The sequence below is a fragment of the Procambarus clarkii genome, chromosome 72, assembly GCF_040958095.1.
Source record: "Procambarus clarkii isolate CNS0578487 chromosome 72, FALCON_Pclarkii_2.0, whole genome shotgun sequence".
Taxonomy (NCBI): domain Eukaryota; kingdom Metazoa; phylum Arthropoda; class Malacostraca; order Decapoda; family Cambaridae; genus Procambarus; species Procambarus clarkii.
Genome location: NC_091221.1, coordinates 17,627,294 through 17,640,936, shown reverse-complemented (window position 1 = coordinate 17,640,936; position 13,643 = coordinate 17,627,294). Strand labels below are relative to the sequence as shown.

At 39.8% G+C, this 13,643-nt stretch overlaps 1 protein-coding gene across 1 annotated transcript; it reads left to right on the top strand.

The window, feature by feature from the left end:
• Window positions 1-2,269: 2,269 nt before the first annotated feature.
• LOC123749815 (general transcription factor IIF subunit 2-like) lies at window positions 2,270-2,938 on the top strand. The gene has a single exon (XM_045731938.2). It carries the CDS (start codon window positions 2,270-2,272, stop codon window positions 2,936-2,938), a length of 669 nt encoding a protein of 222 aa, XP_045587894.2.
• The last annotated feature ends 10,705 nt before the right edge of the window (window positions 2,939-13,643 follow it).

Genomic DNA, 13,643 nt, shown 5'->3' with positions numbered 1-13,643 from the left:
TTTCTTCATATGACAAGTTTCTAATATGCAGGATTAACTTTGTTATTCTCGTATGGGCCAATAGGCCTTTTGCAGTTACCTTCATTCTTATGTTCCTAATACCATAAGAACATAAGAACATAAGAACAAAGGTAACTGCAGAAGGCCTATTGGCCCATACGAGGCAGCTCCTATTCTATAACCACCCAATCCCACTCATATACTTGTCCAACCCGTGCTTGAAACAATCGAGGGACCCCACCTCCACAATGTTACGCGGCAATTGGTTCCACAAATCAACAACCCTGTTACTGAACCAGTATTTACCCAAGTCTTTCCTAAATCTAAACTTATCCAATTTATTCCCATTGTTTCGTGTTCTGTCCTGTGTTGATACTTTTAATACCCTATTAATATCCCCCCGGTTATGTCCATTCATCCACTTGTAAACCTCTATCATGTCACCCCTAACTCTTCGCCTTTCCAGTGAATGCAACTTAAGCTTTGTTAATCTTTCTTCATATGAAAGATTTCTAATTTGGGGAATTAACTTAGTCATCCTACGCTGGACACGTTCAAGTGAATTTATATCCATTCTATAATATGGCGACCAAAACTGAACTGCATAATCTAAATGGGGCCTAACTAGAGCAAGATATAGCTTGAGAACCACACCAGGTGTCTTGTTACTAACGCTGCGATTAATAAATCCAAGTGTCCGATTTGCCTTATTACGAACATTTATGCATTGATCCTTTTGTTTTAAATTCTTACTAATCATAACTCCCAGATCCCTTTCGCAATCCGACTTCGCAATCACAACACCATCTAGCTCGTATCTTGTAACTCTATCATCATTACCTAATCTCAGAACTTTACATTTATCAGCATTAAACTGCATCTGCCAATCCTTTGACCATTTCAAAACCCTATCTAGATCAACTTGAAGTGATAGTGAGTCCTCCTCCGAATTAATTTCCCTAACGATTTTCGTATCATCGGCAAATTTGCAAATGTTGCTACTCAAACCTGAATCTAAATCATTTATATATATTATAAACAACAGAGGTCCCAGGACAGAGCCTTGAGGCACTCCACTTACAACATTTTCCCACTCTGACTTGATTCCATTTATACTAACTCTCTGTTTCCTTTGGTATAGCCATGCCCTAATCCAGCTTAATATAGCACCCCCAATACCATGAGACTCTATCTTTTTAATCAGTCTTTCATGTGGCACTGTATCAAAAGCTTTGCTAAAGTCAAGGTATACAACATCGCAATCCTTACCACTATCAACTGCCTCAACAATGCTAGAATAAAAAGATAACAAATTTGTTAAACATGAACGGCCATTTATAAAACCATGTTGCGACTCAATTATTAATTTATGTTTTTCAAGATGAAGACGAATTTTATTTGCTATTATAGATTCGAGTAACTTTCCCACAATAGACGTTAGGCTAATTGGTCGATAGTTAGACGCAAGTGATCTATCTCCTTTCTTAAAAACTGGTATCACATTAGCAACTTTCCAAAACTCTGGCACTCTGCCTGACTCTATTGATTTATTAAATATGGTTGACAGTGGGTCACAAAGCTACCCACCGGAATATTACCCTATTAATATTCCGTTTGATGTGTCCATTCATCCACTTGTACACCTCTAATATGTCACTCCGAATTCTTGGCCGTTCTAGAGAATGCAAATTAGTACTACTTAGTCAATCTTTCTTCATATGACAAGTTTCTAATTTGCAGGATTAAGTTTGTTATCCTACGCTGGGCGTGTTCTAGTGAATTTATATCAGAAAACGTATATTTTAACTTGTTAAAAATATTTTGATTCATATTCATAAACAGTCTACTCATGCACATGTATAAACATACATGCCTCGTATTGTCAGTTTAACTTTATTCTAATGTTCTTAGCAATTTGAATATTTATCGGCATCGAGAAATAAACAAGTTCCATCATCCAGCAACATCAGTCACCTGAGATAGCTGCTACATAACCCCCCGGTGGCCACAACGGGTTAGCTCATTACTCATTTAGCTCACAGACTACAAGGTTGGTCACAAGCAGTACCACCACTGCAGTCACTCTCTCCATCACCTGTGTTCCCTTACCAACACCACTCCCAACCACCAATCACCAGGTGTATTCAACAACAACCACCACATCGACAAACTTCACCAGCCCTCTTCCAGATATTTTCTGAAACACTAGCATGTCGGTAAGACGTTTAATAAAGTGGTCAAGTAACTATATATTCTCGTGTTTTTCATCATGAGCCAACAGTCTAAGATGGACTTGGATATTACGAATTGCAGCCGTGGGCTGTGGCTGGTCAAGGTACCTAAATATTTGGGGGACAAATGGGCAGACTGTGCTGGCCATGACGTTGGAAAGCTTAAGATTACCAAGGTGCCTGGTAAACCTCCGACAATAACCTTTAAATCTAGTGAACATACCTTGAAGGACGGGAAAATTCCTCGAGAGCACAAGATAATTTCTCATAGTTTAAAAGAAATGACACTCGGAGTTCTTTCTGAACCAGATCTCGGCAGCAGCAGCTCGGATGCTGCAGTTTCCGAGACACAGCAATTGTCCTTTGAGGGACAAGTCATCCACAAACTAGAATGTCAGCCTGTAGTGGACGACTACTATATCAATCAGAAAAGGGAAGCTGTGAAGAAAGCTGCCCAGTCTCTTCATACAGTAAAGCTTATTGACAGACCCCTCAACGGCTATAAGCCTATTTCACACCAAAAACATAATGTTCATTTAGAGCAGAAGAAGAAAGCAGGAGGCAAGACGATTCGTGATGATAAAGATAAGGTCATGGAGTTGTTGTTTGCTGCATTTGAAAACCATCAGTATTTGTTGGAAATTTCCAACACCGAATACAACACTGTTGTATTCTCATTAATTATTACTAATTCTACTAATCATTGAAGCAAGTAAAATTAACACAACGTAGAATTCACATGTACTAATAATCACATCTGTACCATAGGCTAGAATTCTCACGTCACCCGACGCCAGTATTGCGTCAGATTTCATTGTAATAAACACATTTATGTCCAATGTGCCTGAGAATTGAATTCGATTCTCTATAACAAAAGGTGTTCTGTGTGATAATTAATTACAGATAAATTGACCTCCAACTAAAGCCGAATAGAACGTTAAAGTCATAACAGTTATCTAGTAATAAAAATTAACGTCACGCGTGAATGCCATGGAGAGACATTAATTCTTCTCCATTATACGTTTACTATCATAGCACTGGCAAATAATAATATTTCACTCTTCCAAATGATAAACCCGTCCTAACTCGAACATTTCAAGCACAACCACGAGAAATGCTAATATCCATAATAATAACTTGGTTAATGAAAGCGAGACGCGGAGCGGGGAGGGAGAGGACGCCATTACACATGTTGAGACGCTCCCGAGCGGACCTGCTCACGTAGTGCTCACGAGGAGACGTCATTGCCCATCCATCCGGGTAAACGCTATTCATTCTCCCGAAGAAAGTCGCCACTGTGAGGCGTGAAGAGCCTTGCAGACAATATCTTCACCTGGTGTCAGTGTCATACAAGGAACCTATCAAATCTGGTTCTTTGTGACTCCACATGACCGGCCAGTGAAGCGCGTCATTATCCAGGATAGGCCAAGCCAGAGCCTGGGACGCGAATTTCGGCAAACTTAAACTTACACAGTGCCCATATTAGCTAAGTATCTTATCCTTATTTGATGCATCTGATAGGGTGTAGAATTATAGCTGGGTAGTTTGTCGTGACGACGCATAACAACAACAAATCACAGGTCATTATCCTTTACCCATTATTAATATTAATTTATTGAACATAGAAATCCAGTAGTTTAATTAGTTGCTACTGTAAACATTTATTTTGCAGCCTGTGAGAAGAATTCTCCTAGCTGCCTACTCCCATGTTATCCAGCTCCTAAGGGTTCCACGCCGAGCCCAGGAGGATTAGAGGAAGCGTCGTGATTCACTTTAAGGAATCGTCATTAAGCTAAGATTCCTTTGTATTCCTCTAATTGATTATTTGTAATTTCTTACATGCAGAACTCTTTTTATTGGATTGACATGTGTTTATTATGATTATTATTATTATATTCATAATCTATGTTCTCATTAATGATAATGACAATGATTTCACAATTATTCATGGGATTAGATTATTATATCTTGGATTAGTGAACGAACCACACTAGTTCCTGGACATACTGAGTTCCAGTAATAACCCCCCAATGTAGGTGTTTGAGGTTTGATTCATTTAATTATACAGCCCATTAATTATTTCTATGATCATATTGTCTAGTATTTTTATCCATAGTTACTGGTTCATCTAGGAATTATCAAATGGTCATAATCTCTCAGTTTCCCTCTTTACTTTAAAAGCGGGTGGTCCTTCGCAATTTAATTTACTACATTAATATTTAAATAATTAGATTCAAGTCCCCAAATGTCCCACATTATGGTCCTTCGAACCGGATATGCATTAAATTTATAATAAAAAAAATATTAATCATTAATAACTAATCCTTGTGTGACATAAGCTAGATTAACTATTTAATTAATTGTGTCAACTAACAGTGTAACACATCAGTTAGTCTAGATCACACTAACATATTGCTAATTTCACCTCATGTATAAGGTAGCTTTAGTGGGTCATAGCCAATTACCCACAACACTTAGACCTATACCTCACACAGAGGTGAGAATTTTTAGGTCACCAGGAGCAACAGCTCATAACTTTTATAATAACCCCACACTAACACCTGCGTTAGAGTGGCCTCACCATCTAACCATTATATACTTAGGTGGTAATGACATCCATCCCACTCGTCATCCAGCTGAGGTGATCAAACACCTCAAAGCCATAATTTCTTCTTTCAAGCTCATCAGTAAATCGGTAGTATTCACATTAGTGGAACCTCGCTAACCAAGTCAAGATAATCGTTGGAAGTAACCCCAGAATACTACCAGAGAGCTGCTAAGTACATAAATTTCAGGCTGAAAAAACGAGTGAGATTGGATGCCACATATATCCAATTTACAGCCAGACCTTATAGACAGAACCTGACCAGAGATGGTGTACACTTGTCAGGTGAGTCTAGGTTGCATGTGGTTGACAAGTTAATTAATACCATCAACCATCACAAACGGCTGTGGCTAGCAAGCCAAACTTAACTGTACATAATTGTTTCACCTGTGTGTGCAAGAGCACTCTTATAAAACAAAAAAACCAAAAATACAGCACAACTATATTCACCTTACTGCACCACAATAATCTTTACCAATGTTGTTAGGTAGAATTTGTGCTGAATTTGGTACAAGCCCAGACTAAATAACTTTATAGTTCTTAGTTAAGAATTATCCCGACTAGTCCTAAGCTAGTCAGTAGTGTATGTATTATACTATTTGTGCTGACCCTAAAAACAGGGTGGGATTAATTTTTGAGATAATTCTGATTGGAGTGTCTCCATAATATTTCTCTTGTATGCATTATTTGTGTATCTATTTTGTGTATTGCTGGATAATCCCCATTAACTCTGATGGTGATATAGAAGAGCTAACTGGACGAGAACTAATGGTGAAGTTCAGACAGTGCACAAAATATCTAGCTATTTGTTGTTAGGTAGGTAGGTACATTCAACCTCAAGTGAGGTAAAATATAAATAGCCACCTTAAATTAGGCTACATTTAATGTTACTTGTCCACTAATGAACAAGTACCCAAGCTTCATTAGTAATACATGTACTAATCCCATGAAGTTTGGACCTAAGCCCAACATGGCTACTCCTGAGCAATTGAGGAGAACCTACATTGGCCTTAAAGGTCATTTGACCAGATTAATTAACAAGGCTGAGGGCTTAACTAAAGATACTCCCATTGACTCTTATCACTTAGAGACATCAGTTAGAGTGGCTGCTCTGAAATTTGATCAAGTCAAATCTGCAGGTCAATCTTACCTTGATCTGCTAAATACTGTAGAAACCGATCCTGAGGAAGTAAGTCAAATTGTAGACGACATCTCCCAGTATGAAGATGCGACTCAAGATATAATTATCAGGCTATCTAAATTAGCAAAACAATCTGGATCCAATACCAGTAACACTGGGTCTCACTTCAATAATCAACTACCAGAGGTTCGTTTACCTACTTTAGACTTACCTACATTTTCAGGATTAGATACAGAAAATTGGGACAATTTTTGGACTTCCTTTGAAGTTCACATCCATAAGAAGCCGTCTCTAGACAAGGTTTCTAAATTTTCATACCTACTTAGTCTTCTCAAAGGAGAGGCTAAAAAGGTCATACATAACCTTACTCTTGATGAGAGTAATTATGAGGAAGCTATAAAACTCCTGATGTTGAACTATTGCAACAAAGAGTTAAGTATAGCTACCCTCTATTATCAATTGCTAGATCTGAATGCACCAGATAGTAGACCAGAGTCACTTCAAAGCTTCAGACTAGAAGTAGAGTCTCTAGTAAAGGCCTTAGGTACTAAAGTTAATATACCTGCTTCAGAATGGTCTATCAAGTTACTATTACAGAGGAAATTACCTCGAAATGTCTTGACAGAGCTCTGCTCACATTATAATACCGAGTTTCTCACTCTTGACCAAATTTTCGAGGGATTGAGGATCACGGTTAACAGGTTGAAGACTCATGATAAAATTAAAAGTGAGTCTAAACTAACTAGTACTGATATTTCAGTCAAACCTAAACAGACTCAGAGTAGGTCTAATAAATATAAATCCAAAACTACTCCATCCACTGGGAAAAGAAGTGGAAATGTAGGTACATATTCGGTGTCTCCTTCTGAGATAACCAATGACTTGTCTACTAAAGAGACTAAGTCTATTACCCAGAGAAGGTGTCTGTTCTGCAATCAGGGACACACCACTTATCAATGCTCTGTTTATCCTACTTATAATGTTAGGGTTAAAAGGTTGCAAGAATTGCACAAGTGCACCAAGTGCATGGGCTCTCATGATCCCAAGAAATGTGCAGTGCAGCTACGTTCCTGCAACCTCTGTAACCAAGGTGTACACCACTACGCCTTATGTAGAAAATCTTCTACACCAACCATGACCACTGGGGAGAATTCTACGAATTCTACCGCAGTGCAATATTGCAAAGTGCATCAAGAAGTAAATGTACTTGCTACTGAGTCAGGCAATAATACTACTCTGCCTACAGCTCAACTTAAACTAATAAACCGAAGATCTAGACTAGAGGTCTTTTTGACCAAGGTTCACAGAAAACCTTCATCACGCAACAGTTGGTAGATGAGTTAAATTTAAAACCTGCCAAAAGTGTGAGGTTAAATATTTCTGGTTTCTTGTCAAATAGTGGACCTCGTGACTACAAGGTAGTTAAAGCATTAGTAAGACTCGGATCTTCTACTAGTCCAATACAAGCGGTAGTAGTGGATAAACTTCCTACAGACCTGCAGGTCACAGGATTAGCTCGCACTGCGAGACATCTTAAACGAAACCGCATGAGGCTAGCAGATTATAAAATAAATTCTGACTGCCTCACAGATGTTGGAATACTTATAGGCGCGGATCATTATTACAAGTTTATAACTGGATGCACTAGACAACATGGAATGAATTTGTTGTCGTCCGCAGGAGGCAAATTGCTTACGGGACCGGTGCTTTTCAGACAAGGTCCAGCGTCCACAAACCAACAATCCAATAAGTAATCGTGGCGTGACTAGGCTTGGAACAGTCACCCCTACGTTTCAGGGAAATATCTGAGGATATTGAGTTTGACCCACCAATACATCGTTTGTGGGATTTAGACACTTTAGGCATTATCCCTGAACAACCAAGTCCTGATGATACGTGGACTTACCAGCAATACCTGGATACAGTTGTCTATTCAAATAAACAATACTGGGTAAGACTCCCATGGAAGTTGGATCATCCACAACTTCCAGTTAATTATTTTATGGCAGCCTCACAATTGCAGTCTCAATTAACACGACTACAGAAGCAGCCAGACAAACTGAACATGTATCATCAACTTATCCAACAACAACTTAACAGTAAATTCATTGAAGTTGTTGAACATGATGACCGAAAAACAGGTCATTATTTACCTCATCACGCTGTGGTGAAAGACTCATTGACAACACCTATTCGTATTGTCTTTAACTGCAGTGCTAAAGTAAAGCCAAGCAGTGTGTCTTTAAATGAATGTCTCCAAACGGGACCTAGCCTAACACAAAGGCTACATGATGTGCTGTTACGATTTCGCACAGGCATTTTTGCCTATACAGCTGATATCAGCAAAGCCTTTCTCCGAGTAGGTTTGCAGGAGGAAGATCGTAACTACACAAAATTCCTCTGGATTAAGGATCCACTGGATCCTAACAGTGAAGTAATCACCTATCGTTTTGCCTCAGTATTATTTGGAGCTACGTCCTCACCGTTTCTTTTGCAAGCAACATTAGACACACATTTGAGGAAATCAAACAGCCCCTACAAGGCAGACATTAGCGACAACTTGTATGTCGACAATTTCCAGGGGACAACTAATGATCAAGCTGATCTGGTAGAAATCTACCATGAGGCTAACCGTGAACTATTAGGAGCCAATATGCCACTACAGTCATGAGCCTCAAATAATAAACTGCTTAACCAGGTAATCAAGAAAGAATTTCCAGATTATCAGGTACCCAGTCAATTAAAGGTTCTAGGCGTGGAATGGAACACCAGTACTGACGAGATGAATGTCAAGTCAGTACAAACTGATAATTCAACCCTTACCATGAGAACACTGCTCTCGTTTGTCAGTCAACCATTTGACCCTTTAGGCCTACTTAGTCCTACATTAATAAGGGGCAAACTCCTAATGCAGGAGTGCTGGCAGAAACATATGGGATGGGATGATCCGTTACCAAGTGAGTTACAAGCTAATTGGCAAATACTCTCAACGGATTTTAATCAGTTAGGCGTTTTGAAATTTCCTCGTAATGCTTCAGGACCAAACTTACCCACCAATTTGCACGTTTTCTGCGATGCCTCTGGCAAAGCATACGGCGCAGTAGCCTATTTAGTTAATAGTGCACAATTAATTTTGCTCACATTCAAAGCAAGAGTTGCTCCCATTAAGAAGAGATCTTTACCTCAAATGGAGTTGACTGCATTGCTGGTGGGAGTAAGATTGGCTCATTGCCTGGCAAAGACACTCAATAATGTACACTTTGGTGAGATTGTAGTGTGGTCAGACAACGAGGCAGTCTTACAATGGGTAAGAAACAATAACAACAAAACTCCCTACGTCAGTAATCGTGTCAGGGAGATTCATGAGTTATCTGCTGGATATAAATTTAGACATGTTCCTACTAAGGACAATCCTGCAGATTATTTATCTCGAGGGGTTAACATTAAAACAACTTGTCAAGTCTTCGCTCTGGTTCAATGGACCTTCATGGCTTGTTGGTGGTCAGTGGCCCAAACAAAAGCCACAAGTCATAGTGACCAATATCACCACTCCCATGAAAGAGCCAGAACCTCAACGAATATTAGCCATTGATCCTCACCATTATTCTATCTTAAGCAAATTATTACGAGTGACTGCCCATGTATTTGATTTTCTTGCTAAGGTAGGAATTCGACATGAGTTTCCCAATCCTATCCTCTACTGGATCAAACGTGCACAACAAGAGACATATGGAAGCAAATATGAAAATCTTCCAGATAAATTAACTAAGTCTCTAGGTATCTGGTATGATGCCAACACCCATAACATACTACGATGTGGAGGACGTTTGCTTCATGCAAAAATTGACTTGGACACAAAGAATCCAATTCTTCTACCTCGTCACCACATCGTCACTAAACTTCTTGTCTTACATCACCATCAATATGGTACCTTACATGGTGGAGTTTTAGATACTCTCACCGACCTTAGACAAAAGTACTGGCTTCCTCAAGGTCGTCAGACAGTTAAGTCAATTATTAAATCTTGTGTAATCTGTAAGAGATACGACGCTAGAGTATGTCCTTACCCAGGACCTCCACCACTCCCCGAAGAGCGAGTGGTTCGTCTTCGTCCTTTCGAAACCACTGGTGTTGATTACACAGGAGCCTTACTTCTCACTGGTAACCCAGATAATGTACCAGTGAAAGCGTACATTTGTCTCTTTACGTGTGCTACAACCAGAGGCATAAATTTAGAAGTCACTTCAGGCATGAGTGCTGAAACCTTCATCCAGGCTTTCCGCAGATTTGCTGCCCACCGATCTTGTCCCAAATTAATGATATCGGACAATGGTTCCAATTTTGTGGCAGGAGAAAGTTGTTTGCGAGAAGTCTGGAACCGCCCAGAAGTACAGTCGGTCCTACAGAGACGACAATGTCACTGGAAATTCATAGCACCAAGAGCCCCTTGGCAAGGTGGGTTCTATGAGCGAATGGTTATCTTGAGATGATTTCGGGGCTTTTTAGTGTCCCCGCGGCCCGGTCCTCGACCAGGCCTCCACCCCCAGGAAGCAGCCCGTGACAGCTGACTAACACCCAGGTACCTATTTTACTGCTAGGTAACAGGGGCATAGGGTGAAAGAAACTCTGCCCATTGTTTCTCGCCGGCGCCTGGGATCGAACCCAGGACCACAGGATCACAAGTCCCGCGTGCTGTCCGCTCGGCCGACCGGCTCCCTAATGGTAGGCACAGTTAAGAAATGTCTAAGGAAAACTTTACACCGACAAAAGGTCAGTTACTCAGAACTCCAAACTATTGTTGTGGAAATCGAGGCGCGAGTCAATAACCGCCCAATCACCTACCTGTCTGATGATTTCACCCAGAGAGAACCTCTGAGTCCCTCACACTTGATCCATGGAGGTCTACTGAGCCCTCTCATCCCTTTGGCCGAAGAGGACCCTGTAGACCCGTCACATGTGACCAGAGGAGACCTGGTGGAAAGCTACCAACATCTCTCCAGAGTTATTAACAGGTGGAATGAGGTGTGGACTCGAGAGTACCTCACAGCTCTACGAGAGTACCACTACGGAGCTTCGAGTCCTTACAATAAGGTGCAATTAAAACCAGGGGACCTAGTACTAGTCGACAGTGATGGACCAAGATCAGAGTGGCCTATAGGCAAAATTGTTGCCATTCATCCAGATCATCAAGGTGTCCTGAGAGTAGTTAAAGTTTTATGCCGAGGCAACACTACTCTAAAAACTTTAGAGAAGCTGGTTCCCCTTGAATTGACTGAGCAAGAATGTCAGCCAGATCCAGTTTCCCCAGTAATTTCCGAGGGCAATGATTCTGATCCTCCAAGCAACCGCCCTACTAGAGCTGCTGCTCAACAATGTAGGCGAAATTTGCAAGCCTATTACAACTCTGAACAAGAGTAATTCCCTTTACATCCCACTTAGGTAACTATGATGATGCTGCGATGTGATATCACGTAACAAACCATTACAAGTCACTATGACCCAGGATATTCCCATCACAGTAGATTCTGTTGTTTAAATTGTGTGATTTAAAATCTTTAATTATTGTGTAGGCTATCAACAACATGTTTCATTTGACATGTAAATAGCAAGACTTGAGTTCTTGTAAGTCCTTGATAAATACGGGACGTTAGTTATGTGTGTACTAACATACTAACATATTAACCTACTAATATACTAATATTAATCTCAACTTCGGGATAGGTCAGTACTCCACAGTACACTACGACCCTAGAATCCTCCCCCCGGAGTTATGTTGGAAATTTCCAACACCGAATACAACACTGTTGTATTCTCATTAATTATTACTAATTCTACTAATCATTGTAGTAAGTAAAATTAACACAACGTAGAATTCACATGTACTAATAATCACATCTGTACCATAGGCTAGAATTCTCACGTCACCCGACGCCAGTATTGCATCAGATTTCATTGTAATAAACACATTTATGTCCAATATGCCTGAGAATTGAATTCGATTCTCTATAACAAAAGGTGTTCTGTGTGATAATTAATTACAGATAAATTGACCTCCAACTAAAGCCAAATAGAGCGTTAAAGTCATAACAGTTATCTAGTAATAAAAATTAAAGTCACGCGTGAATGCCATGGAGAGACATTAATTCTTCTCCATTATACGTTTACTATCATAGCACTGGCAAATAATAATATTTCACTCTTCCAAATGATAAACCCGTCCTAACTCGAACATTTCAAGCACAACCACGAGAAATGCTAATATCCATAATAATAACTTGGTTAATGAAAGCGAGACGCGGAACGGGGAGGGAGAGGACGCCAGTACACGTATTGAGACGCTCCCGAGCGGACCTGCTCACGTAGTGCTCACGAGGAGACGACATTACCCATCCATCCGGGTAAACGCTATTCATTCTCCCGAAGAAAGTCGCCACTGTGAGGCGTGAAGAGCCTTGCAGACAATATCTTCACCTGGTGTCAGTGTCATACAAGGAACCTATCAAATCTGGTTCTTTGTGACTCAACGTGACCGGCCAGTAAAGCGCGTCATTATCCAGGATAGGCCAAGCCAGAGCCTGGGACGCGAATTTCGGCAAACTTAAACTTACACAGTGCCCATATTAGCTAAGTATCTTATCCTTATTTGATGCATCTGATAGGGTGTAGAATTATAGCTGGGTAGTTTGTCGTGACGACGCATAACAACAACAAATCACAGGTCATTATCCTTTACCCATTATTAATATTAATTTATTGAACATAGAAATCCAGTAGTTTAATTAGTTGCTACTGTAAACATTTATTTTGCAGCCTGTGAGAAGAATTCTCCTAGCTGCCTACTCCCATGTTATCCAGCTCCTAAGGGTTCCACGCCGAGCCCAGGAGGATTAGAGGAAGCGTCGTGATTCACTTTAAGGAATCGTCATTAAGCTAAGATTCCTTTGTATTCCTCTAATTGATTATTTGTAATTTCTTACATGCAGAACTCTTTTTATTGGATTGACATGTGTTTATTATGATTATTATTATTATATTCATAATCTATGTTCTCATTAATGATAATGACAATGATTTCACAATTATTCATGGGATTAGATTATTATATCTTGGATTAGTGAACGAACCACACTAGTTCCTGGACGTACTGAGTTCCAGTAATAACCCCCCAATGTAGGTGTTTGAGGTTTGATTCATTTAATTATACAGCCCATTAATTATTTCTATGATCATATTGTCTAGTATTTTTATCCATAGTTACTGGTTCATCTAGGAATTATCAAATGGTCATAATCTCTCAGTTTCCCTCTTTACTTTAAAAGCGGGTGGTCCTTCGCAATTTAATTTACTACATTACTATTTAAATAATTAGATTCAAGCCCCAAATGTCCCACAGTATTATAATATTAAGGATCTCCACAAGATTACCCGACAACCAATCACATATCTAAAGGAGATCCTGAAAGACCTATGTAACTATAATGTTAAGAATCCTCACAAGAATATGTGGGAACTCAAGCCCGAGTACCGTCATTACAAGCTTGTCGAAAAGGCTGTGGAAAATTCAGTGTATGATTAGGTTCATACTAAACTTTGTTTCACAGTACAAAGGTAAAGAAAACGTGAAAGATCCAGGCAAATATTAGCCTCATACTCCAAGTCTGAGGTT